The sequence below is a fragment of the Calidris pugnax genome, unplaced genomic scaffold, assembly GCF_001431845.1.
Source record: "Calidris pugnax isolate Ruff unplaced genomic scaffold, ASM143184v1 scaffold70, whole genome shotgun sequence".
Lineage (NCBI taxonomy): Eukaryota > Metazoa > Chordata > Aves > Charadriiformes > Scolopacidae > Calidris > Calidris pugnax.
The window spans coordinates 6,414,156-6,436,713 of NW_015090862.1; the positions used below are offsets into that span (position 1 = coordinate 6,414,156).

Sequence of the window (22,558 nt, forward strand, 5' to 3'; positions counted from 1 at the left end):
AGGTGGCAGTGCCGCTTTGTCTTTGCTGGCACAAAATGGCATTTCTTGGGCTGGCCTCAAAGAGGACAGTCAGCCGTGAAGAATAGCAGTGAGGTTATTATTAATCTTAAACAAAATTTGTGAAAAATAACTAGTCTCTGAAATATCAATGAGATCTAGGGCAAAGATTGAGCCCATGGATTCTCAGTATTAAAATTGTTCAAAGAACCGGTGATATAAAGCTGTACCATTAAATTGTTGAAAGAAATGGTGATGTAAAGTTATAGTATTAAAGGACAAATTTAATATTAATTTTTACTCACTAAAACCCCTGCATATTTAAATTAACAGGGAGCCTATATGTGAAGAATAAATCTTGTCATTCTGATGATGTTATGCTGTATTTGTTGTGTGCAGCAAAGTGACTGAATTGCTTTCAGATACATACTTCAGCTCAGCCATGACTGTAAAACCGAACAGCATCCTAAATAGTATCTCACCATAGGTATTTCGGATGAGGGGATGGCAATAACAGTAAATATTTTCTTGTGTTCCTGATAGTGTTGGAGGGAATGAGCAAATGGAGAGCTATAAATCTCAGTGTATTACTATGTCCATCAAAATTAAAGTCACTAATTTTGTATTTTGACAGATATGTTAGGGTTTGAGGCATGGCATGGAATTTGGGCATCTTGACACGTCAGGACAGTCTGTAATGCTCTTAGTTAAAGTACAGATTAAAAGACCTGTGAAAGAAAATTAGTATGTTGAGGTAAAATTGGGCAAATACTGTGATAGTCCTCTGACAGTCCTTTCATAGGTAATTTGAGGTAGAAGCAGGGTTTGGTTTTTTTTAATGCATTTATTCTGATAAGATCAGCTAACCCTATGCAATAAATAGCATTGTTTTGTCTTGACACTAAACTTGTTCTGCTGAAGATTTGTCAAATCTTAACCCCATTCCTTTCCCATACCTCCAAAGACCCACCAAATAAAAAAAAAACAACAAACCCTACCAAAACAAAAAATGACCAACTGACCCCAACACCTAAAAAAGTGCCCCAGTATGAGCTTTATTTTATGCATAAAAATTTCTATCAACCGAGCAACTTAAAAGACAAATCCCTAATTTGAGTTTCTGTTAGCCATGGCAGAATTAGAAAATATACCTGCAGTTTGTTGCTGATTTGTGATGTGAGATATCTTCCAGCCACCTCCCCCCTTTTTCCTAGTTCTCTTCAAGTGGATCAGAAGTTACAGCCTTTACACCCTTGGTGTGCAGTAAATCAGTACAAAGTGCTCACTTGCTTTAGTAATGCAGCAGATTTGAAAGGAGCTGGTGGGAAAAAGCCTGTAATATTGAAACGTGACCTTTCGCCCTTGGTGGTGCTAAATATTACAGCTCCTTTGGTTACAGATACCTCACATTTTACTTCAAATGCTTTCAGCTAATGGGTGTTTTTTATGGAAGAGCTGAAATAGCTTTTGAAGTAGCTTCCCTTTTGCCAAATGTATAATCTTTTCTGTCAACATATCAACCTTATATTTTATACGCTCCCATGATACTATAAATTCTAACAACTGAAACTGATTTGAAAGGTTGAAATTTAGACTTAAGTCTGGGAAAGCGAATGGAATATGTGAAAGAGAACAAGGGATAGATTTGGTCCTGTAACTGCCACTATTTAGGGAAAGAAAAGCAATATATTTCTATGGTAGGAAGAAACACAGGCATTTTAGAAAGGAATTGAATTTTAAGCAGCAGTCTGCAGTCCCTGGACAGGCAAAGCTCTCATTGACTTTGATAGAAGTTTTGCCTGTCTAAGGTCGATGCAAGTGAATCCTATTTATGTTCTTAATCTGTTTTTCCTGCCTTGGGGGACTTTAGGAAATGAATCCTTAGCATGTGAAAAAGACATTTTCTGTAATATTTTTAGGAGCACAGCTTAGATGCACAGTAATCAAAGGAGCCTACGCAGGCCTAAATGGGTTTAATTTTATTTTAGAAGCGTGGTATAATGTACTCTTCCAAATCTGTCGTTTATATTTTACCAAGTAGACCTGAAATTTGATAACCTGATCCTGAATTATTTTTTATGATGATTTGCATTCACATTTGTGGTACAGTGGATCTAGGAGAAGCACATAGATTACTATATGAGATAGGTCTAACATTATTCTTTCTCTGCCTGAAAGTCTGGTTAATGCTCAGAACGTCACCTCACAGATACAACATAAACACTATCACACTGAAGTGCAGCTCGAGCTAGACTTAGGATTAGTATGCTGTGTATCATAGCCAATAATTGACTCTTGGTTCTGAACTACAGTGGCACTTCACAGTGTGCTGTGTTCAAGCAGTATGGAGAGAAAGGTCAGATGGAACAAGCAGGCAACCCCAGTGTTCATTCTGTACCCTGTATATGCATGATAGAACGTATAAAAGTGATCACAGTCCTCAAACAAGATTTGGAGGTGGTATTGGAAAGTGTAGGTCCCAATGCATATGTCTCAGCCTCTTCTCATAGATTTTGTCTAACTGGAACTTTTAATCAAATCTTTTCACAGGAGCAATGACCATGGCTTTGCTGGAAAACCTTGTAGCAGGAAATGTCTACTTGGTCAAAATAGCAGCATCCAATGAAGTGGGAGAAGGACCCTTCTCAAATGCCGTAGAACTTGCTGTCCTGCCAAAGGAGACATCAGAATCTAATCAGAGACCTAAACGCTTGGATTCAGGAGATTCCACAAGTCAGTAGCAGTGTTTGGATTACTGCTGTCACAAGTACCAGGAAAAAAAAGATCCCTGTTTGTTTCAGCTTGTTTAGCTTTCTGTTTTATGTGAGGCAGTCCCAACAGTGTAGCATGCTCTTCTAAATGAAATAATTTCGGAATTTTTACCTCAGTTCAACTCAGAACTGGTTTCTTTTGCTCAGAAGTTGGAAGTTTGCCTTTAAAATGAGAATACGTAACTGTTTTGAATTTTACATGAATATAAACTTTGCAGCCACTCTTTTAAGGAACTTCCTTTACGTCCTTTATTTGGCACTGGGTAACCAGGCAGAGATGAGAGGACATCTCAAATAAATCTGTTGCAATTTTCTGGTTCCTGGTATTCCAGCAACCCAAATCAACCTGGCAGGCAGTGGTATAGCAGCATCACCAGAGAAGTCAGCCCCACCTGCAGCTCTTTGGGGAAAACTCTGTGTTACCTTGCAGAAATTCAGGTAACATCAGTGGTTTCTCCATATAAGAATGGAAGAACACATTGTCTTTGTCTGGCATAAAAGAGAATTTATCTTGGTGACTTGTTACAGATTTTAAAGCTATTTGGGGAGACAAAAGCTAGTAATTATTCAGGTACATGAACCTTTTAACCTTCTCTTGTTGCTACACATTGAGTTGTGATTAAAACACAGGGATTCCTCTTGCTCAGGTTTTCTCACTTCCTGGAATTCAGTTATATTTTAGGCCTGAATGAGCCAATGCCCTCTGGATTAGGCTAATAGACATGTGATGTCAAAGTATAAACCAAGGTGAACCCTCCTAGGTGACAATGCCCGGAATTTTCCAAGCCTTTTCCCTTTGTTGTCTAGTAGCACCCTGTAAGGAGGGGGATTGAGGAAGCATTTCTGCTCTGTGTTGTAAATTACCAAAGAGGCTGTGGTGTGGGGCAGTCCCTTCTTCCCCTCCCACACCAGGACTGCATACACTGCTCTGTTTGGTCTGCAAGTTTTATTTTCAAAAGTGTCAAAATGTATGACAGAGAAGCTCCGGAAATCTCATTAAAAGGAAGCATTTTTCTCTGTGGTTGTGACTGTAATCCTATTAATTTCCTGACAGGTAGCAGGGGGTAACCCTTCTTATTTACTGAGCCTTTCTATGTTCTTTTTTGCTATAGCTTATTCTGACTACTACCATCTGGACCAGAAATCAATGACTGGCATTGTTGTTGGGGTTTGCATAGCCTTGACCTGCATCCTTATCTGCATCCTGATTTTAATTTATCGCAGTAAAGCCAGGTAAGTTCTGTTTCTTGAAGACTGACCTCTTTCTCAATTCTTGGGACATGCCTTCTGTAAGAGTGCTAAGTTCTCTGAAGTACTCTGTCTCTTCACCTATTCCTGCCAGCAGTGGAAACAAAGCACTTTGTTGGCTCTTCCTACTCTACCTGAGGCCCTTCTCCAATGAAAAGAAGAAAGAACCACAGAGTCAGTTGTGCTTTGACAACTAAGTATGAGGCATGTTTCCAAATAAAACCCCCTTTTGAGTCAGATAAGCATGCTGCTTTACATCATCCGCTCCTCCTGCCTAACCCTCCAGCTTGCCCAGACTTGGTTTGCAGGGCTTTAACCCTCTGGTGTTGCTGGACGAGAGGAACTCTGACATAAAGCAGTTCCATGATGCCATTTCTTTGCAGTGGTGCAAGCCAGCATCTGTCCATCTTATCATCAGCTGCTATTGGCCATAAATTGGCCCCGCGTCTCTGCACATAACTGTAGATTCAGAACAAATCGAAGTTACTTGAAATAATAAATTAAAAACTGTATGAAAGTATATTTTAGTAACAAGGGCTTTTTAGCATACATGCAGGAAAAAATATGGATTGGGAGACAGTCTGTGCAGCATGGTAGAAAAGTCATAATATCATTAGTAGTTACTTTCTCCAAGTAATATTACTACTCATGGCAATTCCTGTCTGCACTTAAGGTTGTAGATACTGTGTATGATTAACTGGAAGCAGTTGTTATTTTTATCACTAGCAGTAACATTTAAATTCCATGAGAGTTAGGAGTATCATATAACAAAATGTAAATGCCAATAATATACCAATATTACTTGATTAATAATAGCTTTAAAGTTGATCCTTGATTTTTTTGTATTTTCTTCCTGTGGGTCAATTTTATTCCTGCTTAACATTGTGTAGGAAAACATCTGCTCCTAAACCTGTGCAGCAAAGCACTGACCAGCTGTCACATACCAGCATCTCATTAGCCAGTGCTAATGAGGTGGAGAAGAGTATTGAAGGAATTGCAGAGAATGAAGAATCCTTATTGCCAATGATAGTGGGAAACAGCTTCATTGATGCTAAGGTACTGTGAGCTTTACTCAGTCCCAAACCAGAAATATTTCTTTAAAATTTATTGCTCGTTCATTCATCTCAGTCCTTATCAAGAGTAAAATATGTACACTACAGATCAACAGCAGAGGTTTTTTATGTGAAAAGCACAAGTTTAGCAATCCAGGGTCAAATTTTGAAGACTCATCTTAAAGTTTGGCTCGAGATCTGATTCAGTACACTTGTCTTACACTGCACTCTGCGGATTGCAGAGTCTGGCTCTGGCACAGCATCAAAGGATAAATCTCCATAGAGGTAGGGCTGCAAGGTGGCCTCTGCTAGTCCAGCGAGATAGGTCAGCACCTAGTTCAGGAAGTGTCTGTGCATGATCTAGGCAAGTATGACACTAAGCAAGTATTAAAGAAAATATTATTTTTCTGTGTATTTACTGGTAAGATAAATTTACATTTTGTAAACTTATATTTGGTCAAATTATAAATTAATCTAGATGGCAGGATGTATCAGTGGCTGTGTAGAATCTTACAGTCCAGGAGTCCAGTGGGACAAAACCACATTGGCTTTACGTTCATGTGCAGACAAACTGACTTAAGGCTTGTTCTGTGCACACTGCAAACATGAATGGAGCTGCTCTCTGAGGATATACAGAGCTGGGAAATGGAAATGGACCCAGTACAGGCACAGACACTGTGTCTGTGAGTAGTCACATTCAAAGCAATAGAGAGCTGTGGCTGGAATATTTTGCTGTGTGTTTGCAGTATTACAGCTGTCGGGTCTGGCCTGTGCACTTGCCAGAGTTAATGGATCTGGTCTTGACTTGTCTCGAGCAGTAGATGAATACCAGACCACAAAAATGTGACTGAGCACTAAGACTTCATTTGTCTTCCTTTTCAGTATGGAACCAATAAGTAAGAACAGAAAAATATTTTCAAATATCTTAGAAATTTATTTTGTTAACTTAAATAACTGTGTGTCTCACTCTACTGTAGGGGGGATCTGATCTGATTATTAACAGCTATGGGCCTGTCACAAAGGCTAACTGCAAGAAAAGGTGGCTGTTCTTCCAAGATACTAAGAAGGTGAAGACTGAGGAGGTAATTGCTCTAATGGGCAGAGATGCACAATCTTTACTGCAATACCCTGTGTTTGCAAAGGAAGATACATAGTTTTCTATTTATGGAAAAGCATAATTAGTGGTCTAAGTTTTAATTGGATAGTTTGGGTTTTGTTAAGGTTGATGGTGTTCTGCCGTGTAGTAGTCTTAAGGAAGTTTCATTTGCTGTCCCAAGTTATCAGATACTGTAACTGTTTACAGTTAACTGATTTCTTTCCTGCCTGTGCCCTGTCGTCTGTGAGCAAAAGGATTTCTGTGTACTGGGTCTATGCATAGCATCTACAATATTACATCTGCAGAGACTTGATATAAATATAAATTAAATATGTATTTATAAATAAGAAGAATATAAAAATATAAAGAATCATCTCCTACCCCAGCAGGTAAAACTTTGTTTGCTGAAGAGAAACCAAAAGAGGGCTATTAAATGATCTACCCAAAGTACTGAAGAAACTGAGAATCTGAGTAAAACTGTCTGGCTTCTGAAATTGTTTCTCTGGACAAATTTGCTACTTGGATGAGAAAAATAGTAGTTTAAAACTGAAGTGTTAAACCAAGTCCTGAACCTAATAATGCAAATTCATATCTATGGGGCATCTGACTAATGTTTATTGAATCGTAACTTGTATTGTGCTCCTGTATGTTTAAGGAATAGGAAGTCTTGATATCCATGTTGTAAATTCATATTCCAAAAGATTTCCAGAAGCAGCCACATATTTCTGATGCCCCTATAAGTAAAATATTTCCTACCACCCAAGGAGTAATGCTTAAAGCATATGCATGAAGGGATGGGAGAGAGATTTACCAAGTGTGTTTTTAAAATACCATTCAAGTCTCTCCAGTGAAATCATTCTTGATTAGCCATGCTTAGCTAGAAGGGATTATTTCATCTATTACGGAAAAGTGTTAGCAAGACTTGAAATCGATTCTTTTTAACCTCCTGTAGGAAAGCCCAGATTGTTCTGAGCCAATGCTGTTAGAGGCACTCTGGCAGAATAGGAAATAGGAAATGCAGTAAAAATTCAATTTATGGGTAAGCTTTGCAGAGGCAGAACAACCTTTTTCTCTCTGCTCTTTATGTAGCCTCAGAGAAGATTTGCCCAGGCAGTGTGTCTGTACCAGCCAGGCACCACTGTGCTGATCAGTGAGGATGACTCCCCCGGCTCCCCCGGCCAGCAGTCTAATTTCCAGGTGCCATTCAGTATTGTTGCTGATACGGAGCATTCAGCCAACAGTGAAGGAAGCCACGAGACCGGTGACTCTGGAAGATACTCTCAGGAGTCCAATGATGAGATACACCTCTCCTCTGTGACAAGCACCACGCCTCCCACTACCAGTCCTTTCGTAAGCAGTGACTTGGGTACGAACACGATGAGCCCTGCCATAAGTAACTGCACAGAGTCTCCTCTGCCCTTCGCTACTGACCAGACTCCTACCTCACCTCTCCAAATACACCCTGCGGTGCAAAACTGACATCCTTAGAGCCACGCCAGACATTCTTGCAGTGTATGTCTGTTCGAAGGACAATGAACAGGGAGCCAAAGTTTTATTGTGGAAAGCCTGACTAACCTAGCAGGTGATCCCATATTTCTGTTGAATGTTGGTTTTTTTATGTTTTGTTTTGTTTGTTTTTTAAAACTCACTCATTTTGAATGTTCAGTGGTCAAAAAATGTGAAAGGACAGTGAAGATTTCTGACTAAAGTTAAAAATATGTCACTGGAGCAAAGGGAAGGCTGTTGGCCCTTTTGCTGACTATCTACCTCAGTTTGCCGAGAGGTGAACTCTGAATGACGACTGCTTTACCTCATTTGTGTTCTAGTTGGTCTCAGCTATGGAACTGATGATACTTCCTAGTAGTGTTGTTTTATTTTGGGTTTCTTTTTTTTCGTTTTCAGTTGTGTGTAGAATATATGTATGTGTGTGTGTGTGTGCGTGCACGTGTGTGCGCTCAGTGATCAGGGAGTTGTATAGGTACATGAACAAGATTGTTTAGCTGAAGCTCTGTCTTTAAAAAGAAGGAAACCTCAGAGTATAAAATGTAATGAATTAATGTGGTTGACATAGGAGAGGGTGTTAAAAACTGGGAAAACTAGAGTTGGTGCTTCCACGTATACAGCCACAGGAAATCTTTTGTACCTCTTGATTCTCATAACCCCAATAAGCCTAGGACAGTGCCTTTCCCCAGAAAGTTGTGCCAGCAACTCCTGGCAGGATATATGTTATATCCTTAGGGCTCTGGGACATGTTGGGTTCCCCACAGTGCCAAATGTTGCCCCTTTATTGACAGTCAATGCTAAAAAGCATGGCAAAATGAAGTAGTATTCAGCATTTCCAAACAGTTTGGCTCTGCCTTAGAGTCCCAGAATAGATTATAATGCTGAGTATTCCAGTATCACAGTACTTCTTAGCAATGGTGCCTTGCATTATATATTATGAAATTTCTGATTTGCCTTACACCTTTTTAGTATTCATAAAGTTGCTTTGGAGCACAGAAAGATGCCTTAACTGCTTCTTAGATGTTTTAAGTAAACCATGTCATGAGTTTACAGTTCATTTTTACCCAGCTTTGAGTGCTGATAAGCAGTGCGAGCATTGCAGTGTATCTCAGAGCTGTTGTGAGGATGCAGCCCTGCTCCTTGCCTTCACCTAGTGTGCTGTTAAGCCAGGAATTTTAGCTCAGGGAGTGACTTTATCCAAATGCCAGTTTAAAACTCTGATTGGGCTACCATCAGAAATAAAAAAAGCCAGAGCTTTAGTTGAAGAGTCTGTTGAAAGAGGTGAGTACTGGTACTGCCTTGAACCCATGCAATTCCCGTTTTATACTACCTCCTTTAAAAGTTATTCTAGTGTTTTTTGGGGTTTTCATTGTTGTTGTTTTTTCCTGTACTCAGGGAACAGTTTGTTACTTTTGAGCTGCCTCACGGAAACGTGGAGCAAACTGACAGGGTATCATGTTTTGTTTTTTAATACGGGAGAGAGAGAGAGAGGGAGGAGGTTGGAATCATCCAATATTATAAACTTGCCTGTATCTATATCCAGTCCTCCTCTCCACTGCTCCTTTCTCCCTGTTTTACTTAAAAAAAAAAAAAAAAAAAAAAAAAAAAAAAAAAAAAAAATTTTGTTTTTTAATACGGGAGAGAGAGAGAGAGGGAGGAGGTTGGAATCATCCAATATTATAAACTTGCCTGTATCTATATCCAGTCCTCCTCTCCACTGCTCCTTTCTCCCTGTTTTACTTAAAAAAAAAAAAAAAAAAGAAAGAAAAGAAAAAAAATCAGGCATATGTTTCTACTTTAAAAAAAAAACACGTTTAAAATGTAATGTTATGAGAAAGCAACCATAGGAACTCCTGGCTCTAAGTCTGTCAGAACTCCCATTGTCTTTACTGGGCCAAGATGTCACCCCTAAGGTAGGCCAGGCTGACTCTTGTATTGTTCCTCATGTATCAGAAGGTAGTCAGAAGTCATCAATTAGTCCTGCTGTTTGGTCTGTTTTGTGTTGATAAATCAGCCTCTAGTTACTGTAGTTCTTTACCTTGTAACTGTTTGCTAGTTCTGAACCAGACAGTACACATTCACCTTTCCATAGCAGTGTTGATTCAAATGTTTAAAAACAATCTCGTACCAAAGACTTTTCTGTAGAAGGAAGCCACATATTGTCCAAAAATAATTGAACTAGTTAAAAGCTATAGGTTTGAAGAGCTGAATACATTTTATTGTATAAGTAGTTACTAATAAAAAACAATAGGGCTTCTTGATTGTAGTAGTTGATTGCATAGATGAGTTGTATGCTTCTACAATTTTAACTACCTTGTTGTTACAAGAGCCTTTAAAGAAAGTTATAATAATACCAGCAGATATCTCCAAAGACTTCCAAGTGTAATTTTTTTCTCCAGCATGTAGTTGATCAACAATACAGTATTAAAAAGAATAAATATTTTTGAACAGTTTTTTATCTACTTGCTGAAGAAAAAGAAAACCTTTTCACCAAAGATTTATTTTTGGTCTTGTCAGGCAGAATGTTTAGTGTACAGCAGAGTACTGTTTCTAGTTAGGTAAAGTGTGAATTAATCAAAACTAGATTAAGAATGTGTAACTGTAGCATGAAGTTTCACACTTCATCTTTCAGAGTAGCCTCTTTTGTTAGTTTCAGTCAGAAAGCGCTGATATGCAGATGGTAACTGTTTGCTTCTCCAAAGACTTGTTTGCTGTAAGTACTGATAATCAGATGTAATTTTATGACTCTCATTACAGGTAAATACTTTAAATCCCAAACTTTTTCTTCCAGACACCCACTCAGTAGTGTAACCCGTGGACAGGTAACAATGGAGAGAAACAAACTTCATATAAAATTTGTCAATCTAATATAGATGCTCTAACTTCAATAGCCAAAGAGTTGAAAATATTCAGTGTATTAGAGAGCAGTGCATCCAGAACTCTATTCATCACTTCATGTTTTATTATGGTACTTTTTATCAGCAAATAAAGAAAACCAAAGATATTTAAGGTTACCTCAGCATATAGGCAAGCTTAGTTAGACATTAATTACTCTGTCTTTTTTCTTTATTTTTATGTTAACCAAATATAATGTTTCTCCAGAACCCAGTCAACATTCATGTGCTTCCCTTTACTTCGTCACATAGTCACAATTACTATAGAAAAAAAATGTTCTCAAAATTCATGGCCTATGACTAATGTATCACAAAATTTTGCAAGAGAAAATTTGTTTTAGGATTGAAAATACCACCAATGTAAGCAAAGGAATCTCCAGAAAAATTGTGTAGAAATTGATACTTTATTGGACTCAATAGCAGCGTCAGTCCTTCATGATTGTAACAGTGCAAGTTTGGGCTCAAAGGTCAAATGCTTCATGTCCTTGAAGCTAACACATGTAATTATAGATATATTACAGTTTTTAATTCTGTTAAAAGTTTATACCTGTGGCTGTCTAAGGAAATGTGTTTTTCATATATAAACTTCGTTCATTCCATTTGCCTAGAAAGAGCTGGCAGAACATAGCAAGTGGAATGGTTTCAGGTTTTCCAGTATTTTTTTCTTGGCTATGTCTGTGGAAACTGGGTCCTGGAGAAAAAAATTATCATTTTTTAATTATGAATTTTACTAAGTGTGTTCTGGAAGATGAACATAAATGTGGAATCTAGTGTTACACTATGTGAACTGATTTTGTTTATGTGTATTAAGAACTAAGGAGCCATGGCTGGTGTAATGAGTGTATATGCAACCCTTGTACTTTTAAATGAAAGCAAAAATGTTACAGTTGACATGACTTGAAAAGCATCAAAACTTACAGGGGAAATCTTGAAACTGGCTTACTCTGCTAATTGTGTTTCTGTGTGAGGACCCTGCCCTTCAGTTGCAACAGCACTGCCTGTTCTGCAGGACCAAAACCAAAGGTACAGTCTGCACAGTTACACTTGTGTACCTTCTTCATATTTAACATATAAAATCTATTCTCATCTTTAAGGAGTTATCTAGGAGAACTGGGAATGTGTATGTTGTGTAGAACAGGGCCTATCCATTGATTTTTATTTTTTTTAATAGGTCTGCTTTTGTAAGAGAAACTTGAACAATCTACATATCACTTTTAATAATTTCTTGTATTTTCTTTGTAACTTACAAGATTTTAACAGCAAAGAGTATTGAGATATTTCTTTACCTGTTTTTTCTTTTTCTTTATAGTTCATTCCCTCTATGGTTTTATTCCCTTGAGCTTGTTTCCCTTATCAGGGCAAACCCCAAATCAGGGTCCCCAACTTGTTTCTTTTTAAGTCAATGTGAGAATTAATTTTTATTTCAGTTTGCGTGGTCTGGACAGACAAAATCAGCTTTTTGCTTTTCTGTCTATTTGCTTTTTAAACCTTCACAGTATTATTATTTTTAAAGGACAGAATTCTGAGGTGGTTAAAACTCCCATTGGCAAATGGATTTTTGTAAGATAGCAAGTTACCACGCATCAGAGGTCCACTGTAACTCTCCACACATCCAGCCTGTGGTAAATACTATTTCAAGTCAGTTTACCTCTTTTTTCATTGCAAACTAAGGCAACTTTTATTGACTTACCATTTGCTGCAGCCTGAGCATACCAAGCACCGTTACTGTGGGCCGCTGAGGCTCAGTAACATGTTACTCTGACCAGGAGCTCTCGCTCATTTTGTTACAGAATGAAGCTCCCCCAGGAAAAAGTCCATCTCCTAACACAGGGAATGTTGGTAGGTTTTGGAGGGCACTCCATGTTTAGCCAGAAATCTCGTTCACATCAACTGCAAGCAGAGCTGGATGTGTGTAACTGGTGGTATTTCACAGAAATCAATTTACTGAAGTTATTCTGGTAAAATTGAAAGCAGAAGGACACCTAGTAGTTGCTAATGAGGTAATTCTCTGCTTGAACAATTGTTACATGCTTATTACTTGTTGCAACCGCAGCTCTGCTAATAGTAAGCAATTTCCAAAGCAGAGGAATTTGCAGGAAATACTTAGTGCCTTTCTGTAATAACATGTTAAAAATATATTATTTCTGTAACTGTATATTTTGGAACATATGTTTCAAAAAATACTGTTCTTCAATACATGTGGAAACACAAATAGCTTTCTGCTATTAGAGCCCCGTATGGAACACAAACTCAGCTTGGCTCAAATGTGAGTAAGTTTCTTTCTTTGGAATTCCTCTAGATTTACACTGAGACAGGTGCTAATTGGCGAAAAAGGGATGTAAACACATGCTTAAGGTTTTGCCACGTTGGGGCCCTTGGGTTCCATTGCGAGCTGTGCTGCTTCTGGAAGTTTTCAGCTTTTCATGGTTGCATATACCCGCATTGCATCTGCCTGGTGTGTTTTCAGTAAAGACTGACTGTATATGAAAAACTGACTTATACAAATGTTGCTTTTTGATTGTTTGGCTTTTGGTTGGTTTTTTTGTTTTGTTTTGTTTTGTTTTTTAAAGTTGTGAATGAATTGCCAGTGTAGGAGCCAGGTATGTATCTCATATTGTGGTGTTCTGGATCCTTTCACTCCGTGTGCCATTTTCTCCTAAGGGCAGCAGTGGCCGACTGGCTAATGGAGGATGGAGCTGAATTGTATTAATTTTATATTTGTCTCAGGGGATCAGCTCTGTGAATTCCATTGCATGAGGGAAGCTAATGTTTGCCCTGATTTGAATGTAACTTTTTAATGTCTTTTAAAAGCTATTTTGTTTAATAATGTGGATTTGTTTTTCTTTTTCTAGCATTCTAGTAAATGTTACCTAGTGTGTTGGTTCATTTTTCCCCTCCAGGGTTGTTTATATACTACCCCAAGGTCATGCCAAAAAGTAATAGAAGTTTAAATGCCAAATGTTTATGAAACTGCTGTCTAAATACTGATTGATTGCACAGTTGAAATAAAAGTTTTCCTTAGTAAAAGTGCTACTTGATAAATATTTTATTTTCAATGTTTCTGATGAGTGGCTCAAAACAAGGAAGATATAAATACAGTGCCTCATTTTAGGCTGAGTGTCTAGGGAAATGCTGGCACGTAGCCATAATTAGAGGTAGAGAGTAAACTGCACGTGCCTTGTCATTGAAACTCACAGAACCTTCCCAAAGATCCATTCCTGTATCATTTATGTACCTGGAATTACTTCTCACCTAAAAACTGCCTGTGGCCCACTCCTGTCAAACACCCATGCAAAATCTCTGGTTTGGTTTACTTTCATTGGGTGTGGAAGATACGGTTCTCAACACAGTTGTTCTCAAAAGTGTGGAAAGCTGCCGGCAAAGCGGCACAACGGAGATTTTCCCCCGCATTTGTACACCTGCTAATTGATGAACCTGCTATTTGAACCTATGACAAGACTATGAAAACATAGCTACTGTTGGTCAAAAGGCAACCTGCTATTTTTATGAAGGCCTATGACCTAGATGAAAGTCCAGTTAAATTAGTGAGGAAATTATGTTCTATAGGAATTAAAATGTTTCTATTGCTCACAGGTTGGTGAGCCACTTGAAAGCAATTGAAAAATTGGCCAGGCAGTTTAGAGAGTTAGGGTTGGATTTAGAGTAGTGGTACCTGTGCAAATCTTACACTACTGGAAATGAAACCACAGTAATTACTGCTGTTATTTACCAGGGTCTCTAGGGACAATAAAAACAAAACAGCAATGGAATCTGAACTCTCACAACACTTAGGTAGGTTTGACTTTGGCTTTTCAACAATATTGTTCCTTAAAAGACTGGAACTCTTCACTGACACTGAATATACTTAATGGGAAATGAAAGGTATTTCACAGATATTTCAAAGCTTTGAAGCCACAGTATTGGGAATTAAGATTTGAAATAAGAGTTCACTACCTTTCTTCTATGTCTAGGCCTCCTAGACATATGTCAGGAGACTGTGGCAGACTCTCCTGCTGATGAGTTGGGCTGCCTGGATTCTCCAGTAGAACCACGATGGCTTGCTTTCCTTTTGAATTCTCAAAAGACAAAGGAAAGCCAAAAAGCCTCATGCTTCTTTATGAATCACAGATGTTCTTACCTGCAGAGTCTGCTTATAGAACAGTTCTGCCTAGTTGGGTAGCTTATGTGACATTTATCCCTGGGAGTATTAGAGCACCAGCTGTGGTGACTATTTATAAAACAAACTCTAATCCAAAATTCGTTATTCCTTATGTTCAAATATAGGAACAGTGAAATATTATTTTTCATAAGTAATTGAGCAAATTAGACCAATGTTGAGAAAAAATTATTTTAACAATGTATTTATTAAAAAAAAAATCTTAAATATAGTAAATAAATGAAATTTTAAAAGATAACAAAGAATTTCTAATAGCTGGGGAGCAGTCAGTCAATACCAATAACTAAATAGCAGTCAATAGCAATAAATAAATAGTAAAGCCCCATCTTTCATGGAGTTGTTATTGCAAAGGAAATCTTTAAAGTGGCCCTGGTTTGTGACCTGATGCTGTGCTACCTGCCTGCAGCCTGCCACTAACCTGAGCCTCTGAGCTTCAGGCAGGTGAGCTCCATGGGCCCCTTTCACGGAATGGCTGCGGGAATTGAAACGACAGCATGGCTGTTTCTCTGTTTAGTTTATCAGTGACATCAATCTGCAGTCTTTGCTTCTCTGTTTTTTGGCTAAAAGGACTGATACCTTGGAATACAAAGGCCAGCTTTCTGCCGTGCTCTGCAGGTTGCTCAGCCCCAAGCAGGGAGTAGGGAGGAAAAGGACCTGCAGGTGTGGCAACACACCAGGATTGTGGTGTGTGAAACAGCCCTTGCACTACAACAGGTGAGCAGCAGTTCTTACGGGTTAATTCCTCTCCTTGCCCTCATCCTTTCACTCCACAGGTAAAACTGGCATCTCTGTTAAGCAGCAGAGTCTGTGCCTGTGTTTGGCTGCTAATACTGTGCAGAGCACTGTGCCTTAACGGAACTGGATGTCCCAAGGTCTAAACTGGGTATGTATATCTTGAAAACCAGCCCGGTTCTCCACCAAATCTGGAGCTCTGGTGACTGTGGATTTGGAGTCTCCTTTACACCTAATGCCAGACTTTGCATTTTGTTATATATGAAAAAAGACATCTGCTTCCCCTTCATTTATTCCTAGTTCTTTCTCTGAATATTTACAAGTAAATCCAGTTGGGTTTTTGGTTTGGGGATGCATAAGCATTTGTTATGAGTAGGATTAACCTATGCCATATTTTATTTCCAACACATGTTGGCACTGTGCAGCCCAGTCTGTCTCCCCTTTTTCCTTCATTTGCCTGGTCTCCGGACTGCTGCTGGACAGTAGAGCGTATCCGCTGTCAGTAAGAGAGAAGCTGTAGGTTCTAATGCTGTTGTTGTGCATATTACAGAGTCCTACTCTTTCTGTAATAAATGGATTAAGACTTGGCTTCACCTTTTCCACCCCACACATTGAAGAGGGTGGGATTTGAACCCTCCTATCTGCACATACCTGCATGCTAGACCCCCATGTAAACAAGCTCAGATTTGACAAAGAGATGCCACATTGTTTCTACATGAAAGTGGAGTGTAAACTACATTTAAATCTCATAATTTAATCCCATTCCCCACACAGGAATGCATTGTTAAGATATGCAAAAAATGCAAGTAATTCAGAATCTAGGTGTGCTTCAGTGAAAGATATACCATGCACAGATATCCCTAATCCATAGGATCTCCCTTGACTGGCAGTAGAGGCCTGGGGGCCGGTAAATATCTGGGTGCCAACTGCTTTCTGAGAAACTTCTGCCCTTACTGTCAGGTGTGAATTCCCGTTTGTTCTTCAAGAACCAGCTGAGATGGTTTCCTGGCAGTGCTGCGAAGTGGTCCACGTTCCTCAGGGTCTCTCAGGAGAGATGGCGCAAGAGTCACTGCGAGTTGACCAAAATTCCAGGTGAGTCCAGGGGTTGCTAGATACTGAAATCAACTGCAGTTTTGAATGATGAACATGAATTTCTGTGGGTGACTGAAGAATGTTTCCTATTATATTGCTCCATGGGAAGTTTTAAATCAGTGCCCAAAACACTAGATTCTGTTTTAGCTGGAAATTGACTGGGGACTTCCCAGAGGTCATGTTAATAGAATGATTTTGAATTGCCTTTTTATCTGCACGGCCATACACTGGGAGAAAAAAAAAAAAAAAGATTTTCATGAGTAAAGCAGCAGATTTCTGGCTAGGCTGCCAGGCGGTTGCACCACATGAAAGCAGGAAAAGTGTTGCTCACACTACAGCTCCCTACAGCCTTTCACAATTCGCATTTTGGTGTGCAGGTCTAGGAGAGTAACCCCTCTGGTTCGCTGAAAGCTATCACCAGGGGATGAGTGGCAGAGCTTAATATATGCTGCCTTCTCACTTTTTGTAGTTTACAGTCACATTAGCTTAGAACAATCCCACTGAACTACATGCTCACAGCCTTCCCTGTATTAGGTCATGCAATTGAAGTTGGAAGTAAGATAGTTTACAGCACAGACCACAAAATTAAAAAAAAATAATAATCCATTATTATTCATGTTAGCAACCATTATGCTTTGGAATAGATCCTGAATATTTAAAAGTCAGTAACAGCTTGCTCAGTCTCTACCAAATAAAACAATCTGGCTTTGCTTTACGCAAAACCCACAGTCAAGGCAGAATGAATCCCTTGAGATCAAGATTTCCAACTTCAAAGGATAAGTTAATTCCAAGCTTGAGTTCTAAGTATTTCAATTAAAATTCTTCTGCAAAATCAAAAGCAAGACAACCTCTAATTCATAATGGGAAAGAATTCTGATACTGGCTTTGAATACACTTTACAGAAAAATGACTAAGAGGAAAGCATCTACTTATTTTTTTATTTACTGCATCTCTAGCTTTGCAATCTACACATGGCAAGATAAAAACAGTGATGCTCTGCACATTAGAAGCCACTGTGGCACAGCCTAGAAGCACAGTCAATACCCAAGAGTCCGCTTCTACAATTGTAAAGACTCAGAGCTTTACCTGAGCCTGGACAACCTGTGTGATTAGCTTTTGAGCACTGACTGGAGACAGCAGAAGCATGCTGGCACCCAGCAGAGTGTCCTGGCTTGCATCATATCCTATGATTTAGAAGTCTTAGCCTGAGTGGTAAGTTTGCTGTTTGTAGTTGGGTTGACTGGAAACAGCCTTTTAATAAGAGCAGCCCACAACTTGGTTTAGCATTCAACAAGGTTTTAAGGGTTTGTGATGATGTTTCTCTTCTGTAGCTCAGCAAGGGTAAAACTTAGAGCCCAGCCCTGCAGCTGCAGATAACTAAATGACAGGATTGCTGTAGGAACAGATGTATAGCACCCTAAAATGTCTGTCTGTAAACTTCAGATTTGGAACTGTACCCACTAGGCATAATACATGTCAAGCAATTTAATCCAGTTTGCTGTTTGCGGACAGTGCATATATTTTAAATAATTAGTTCCACATTCTTTTCTTGAAATCCTGGATTTCATATAAATTTTAGCCTGGGGATTAGGGAAGCTGCTCTCAGATGTAATGGGTGAATGCAGCATCTATGTAACTAGGTCACAGTGTACTTAGGCATATTTAGTTATCTGTTCTTGTGTTCTTCCTTACTTTTGTTGCACAATAAACAGAAGAGGTAACCAAGATCGATTCTTTATCTCCTCTTAAAGGATGGCAGAATTCTAAGATTTCATACTGCTGTTTTTTACTGCATTTTCTAACAATGGTATGTTTGTGATATCTTTGCTTGCATTTTGATTTTTTTTTTCTGCTTTAGCTGCATTTTTCTTCAATAGACTACAAACTCCCAGATGCTTGGTAATTACTGCAAATTCACAGAGGCCACCCCTGCAAGCCCCTCTGCTACCGAAACCATGCCACCTACATCTAATGCAAACATTAATGATATTGTTGCACGAAGATTTTGGTGCCATTTTTTGTTTATTATAGAGCTGGCTTCTGAGCATCCTGCTCTTTATTTCAAAGAAACAAAATTATAGTTGAAAAACTCAACTACTGATCTGGATGGAGGGAAAGGCAAGTGATATAATTTGACTGAAGTGGTTATAAAAATTAATTTTTCCTCCTGACAGACACGTTCTTGCTAAAATCTGTCCCCACTCTTGGCTATCCATGTCTTTCCTGGAGAGATCAGATGTACACCATAAGCCCCAATACAGAATCCTCCAAAGAGAAACTAGTATAGAAACACCAAAACCAACTGGCCTCTAAATCTGGAGTTCTGTAGCCATGAGCCGAGTATCACTACCAATGCATGTCAATTTTAATTGAAGACAGTGAATTACAGATGCATGGATTAAATCTATTCCTTCGTGTGCTCTTTGGCTATAGCAATGAGGTACTGATCCTCTTCCTCAGTGCAGAAAGCTGTTATTTACCCATCTGCAACTAGGGTTAGAGCAATGGTGGCATGGCCAGAAGTTGCATATAGTGCTATGGCATGAGTCAGGACAGAGGTACTGAGGGAGCCTCTGCTCTTCTCCCAGAGACTCTGAGCTTCAGTTTCCATATGGGCTTAACTGACTGGACAAGCCGTTCTAGTGGTTGAAATTCAAGAACTTCAGTCAGCAATGTTCAATGGGTCTCATCTATCCCAGAGGCAGCGCCCTGTGAACTGCTCTCTCCAAACCCATAAAAAGCAGGCCACAATCCAAAACAAATGCATTTTTGTGTGCAAAAGTTTCTATAATATATAGATCTTGTCAAATGACTATGACTTGCAAAACTTTGTAAAGCAGTCGTTGGTGACATGTAAGAGAAAAGAGGCAGTGTACCCAGGGAGGGATGGCTTGGGAAGCATTCTGTCTGTCTGTCTGTCTGGTGCTGGGGCACAGGGCTGAGATGGCAGCGCACCACACACACACACACACCACCCTGTGAAGCCCAGAGAGCTTAGAGTTAGCTAAGGTAGCATCACTGCACCTTCAGTTTTATGGCAAAGATTTCACTGTGGCAATTCTGCAATGCAAACCCCAGAAGAGTCTTTGCCTAAATTTAATTACTTTTTTACAAAGGCACCGATGCACAGGACAGCCTGGGACAAGGCTTCCTCGGATCTTACAGCAACAAACTTTATAATTTTGACTCTCAACAAAGTCATGGACAGAGTCTGGATCCAAGAGCAGATTGATAACCAATTATTGCAAAGATCAGCATGGCCTTTCAAGAAAACTAGAAAGGGCTCTTGAGAGAACTGAGTAAGTGCAGAAATTAAATGCTTGCTTCTCTTTTCATCACATCACAATAAACAGGAAAATATAAAGGATTAAAGATGATAATCCAGAGGCACAAGAAATTGCATTTCTTTCATTTCCCCACAGAGTGTCCCCATCTCACTATTCATTGCTCAACAGGAGACCTTTGAGTAGACAGCAGTCCATTTTGCAGAAGAGGCCACAAAGGTTGGTTAAACATGTATTTGCCCTTTTTTAAAATTTATGATATTGATAATGTTACCAGAAAGTTCCCTTCTACATATCCTAGAGGTAAAGGGAAAGAAATCTTATGTTCCTTGGTAATTTGAAGATCAAATAAGGTTTTTTTAACGCACATATATACAGACACACTGGTTTTCTTGTCAAAACTTCTGTACTTAGGTATATAAATAAATACAATAATGAAACTTGATTATTAGTGTCTTTCTTCATGTTTTAAATGTTTAGGTACTATACTTATTAATTTTTACATACTAGCTATAAAATTTTATCATTTAAAAGTGGGTAATTTGTAGGTTTTAACTGTGTAAGTCACATGTGCTGTTGGCAAGAGTATCTGAGTGTACTGACCTTTTTTTTCTGCAATGCTTGAGCATGGCTACATTTTAATGGTAAGTTGAGAGGTAAGTGTGCACTGAAAAAATCAACTCAATTAGTCTCCCTAAGTTTCAGATCTGTCTAAGAGCTCATTTAAAACTTTAAAATTTTTGTTCCAGTATAGATATGACACTAGAGAGCCCTCTGTACCCATTTCTGAGACATTTTTTGATCAGCCCACTAATAACTTGTCTTGCAAAGCTTAGAAAAATGTCTCATCAGCCAATGATTTGCTATGTGATTAGACAAAAATATGATCAGTGTCAGGATTTTTGCTTGATTTCAAGATATATCATGGAAGAAAACTAACACAATGAACTACAGAAAAAAATCTGTCATTCTTTCATGGACTAACTCTTAAAGCAATCTGTTCTGCGTTTTTTCCCTACAATCAGTTTTGTATTAATTTCAGATTAAAGCTGAAACATGAACAGACAATTAATTAGATTTTGTTTTGTACTTTGTATTATGTGGATGAATGGTTAATGCAGAAGTTTAGACAGTCTAAATTTTTGTTGATTAAAAGCAGAAATGAAACAGACATGGACTCATGAGACCTGGTTTACATCACTGTAACAGATGTAGCATTCACCAGTAGGCGAGCAATTTGCGCTAAAATAGCTTCAATGACTTGTGCTCAAACTGTTTCAGTTACAGTTGCACTCCCTGAGACTGGCAGAGAGATGCTCTACATCTGATAGACCCAGAAGGGATCTGGTTAACACATTTTTCCAAAGCAATACCAACTGCATAACCAGCTAGATTAAAAAAGCATAAAAAGCACATCTCTGTGTAACATAAACATGCACATGTTTAGTTTTACTACCCTGAAACAGGGAGATGTGGAGGAGGAGACCAAATGAGTCTGGAGGAAGAGGTGTAACTATAGCGTAACAGCAAATACATTCCTAGTGTTGTCTCAGGCCTGACAGAAACTCCCTCCAGCTTGATAAATGGTCCTACTTATCACAGTGGTATTGTGAAACATGTACAAGTTTGTATAACTGGCACTTAATTTGTATAACATGAAAAAGGGCCTTCTAGAAAAGTGAGTTATTGATTTTATTTTTTTCCCTCATAGCAGATGGGGGAATCAAATCTACCGATGCTGGAAGATTGTTATGAGCTAAGGCTATCACAATCCCCATTCCCTTAAATATGTCCCTTTTCACCAGCTGAACACTTTCTGGCCAGGTGGGAGAGAGACTACTGGATGCTTGGCTTCTTTGTCCACGTGCCAGAAACTCCGTGCTGCCGGCCCTTGCTGTGTGTGTGCCGTACCTTGGCACTGCACAGGGGTCCATTTTTGTCTCACTGTGTTGGAAATCTGTGACGAGTTGATAAACTGCAGTAACTTGACAGGTTAAAGCTGTGTGTGCTTTACTTTAGAACACGTACGGCTTACAGAAGAGGAAAACTTTTGTATTTTGCCCTGGTACTGGAAGTGGCAGAGTTACACACTTCAGACAGTTTCCAGTTTTTTTTCCCTTCTGATGTCATGCTTTCTTTTTTTTTTTTTCTTTCCTAATTTTATTCCTCTGGGTTGGAATCTTGGCCCCCATGAAAACAAACAGAACGAATCTTTCATTTTTTCCCTTCTTGAATTCCTTAAATGTTAGTAAATTTCCCCAAGGTGTTTATATTTTTTCCATTAGCACATTTGCATATGTTCATATGTTGCCAAAATGGGTTTCTATGCTACTCTGATCCCAAGATATGCAGTAGATAAAGGGTTTTACTTTATCTTTTCACATCTAAATGTTAATGCTTTGTTGTGGATCCACATCTCATTGATATTTCTCTCCTGATAATGTAATGCAGTGTTGAATGTTCAGACGCTATGACAATGATTAGTAGAACTTCCTTTACCTCCTGGTAGTTTGTACAGAAAGGTTCTTTTAGCAGCCTTCTTTTTAACCTGAATTCAGTAGGAAAGGAACCTAGAAGTTACCACAAACAGCTCATGTATACTTAATAACGTTTTTAGGCCTGATGCATCACATGGGATTGAAGTTACTGTTATCTCACCAAAGCCACCCTTTTCAACAATCAGGGTGAGTGATAAAGTATTAAACTTAAACA

General features: G+C 38.8%; 1 protein-coding gene across 1 annotated transcript in view; it reads left to right on the forward strand.

The window, feature by feature from the left end:
* PRTG (protogenin) overlaps positions 1 to 9,210 on the forward strand; it is a 99,941-nt gene extending 90,731 nt beyond the window's left edge. The window contains exons 20-24 of the mRNA XM_014944301.1: positions 2,548 to 2,730; positions 3,881 to 4,001; positions 4,907 to 5,072; positions 6,046 to 6,150; positions 7,254 to 9,210. Of these exons, the coding sequence (XP_014799787.1) occupies positions 2,548 to 2,730; positions 3,881 to 4,001; positions 4,907 to 5,072; positions 6,046 to 6,150; positions 7,254 to 7,643 (965 nt within the window). The 3' untranslated portion in view covers positions 7,644 to 9,210. The remainder of the gene's footprint in view (positions 1 to 2,547; positions 2,731 to 3,880; positions 4,002 to 4,906; positions 5,073 to 6,045; positions 6,151 to 7,253) is intronic.
* The last annotated feature ends 13,348 nt before the right edge of the window (positions 9,211 to 22,558 follow it).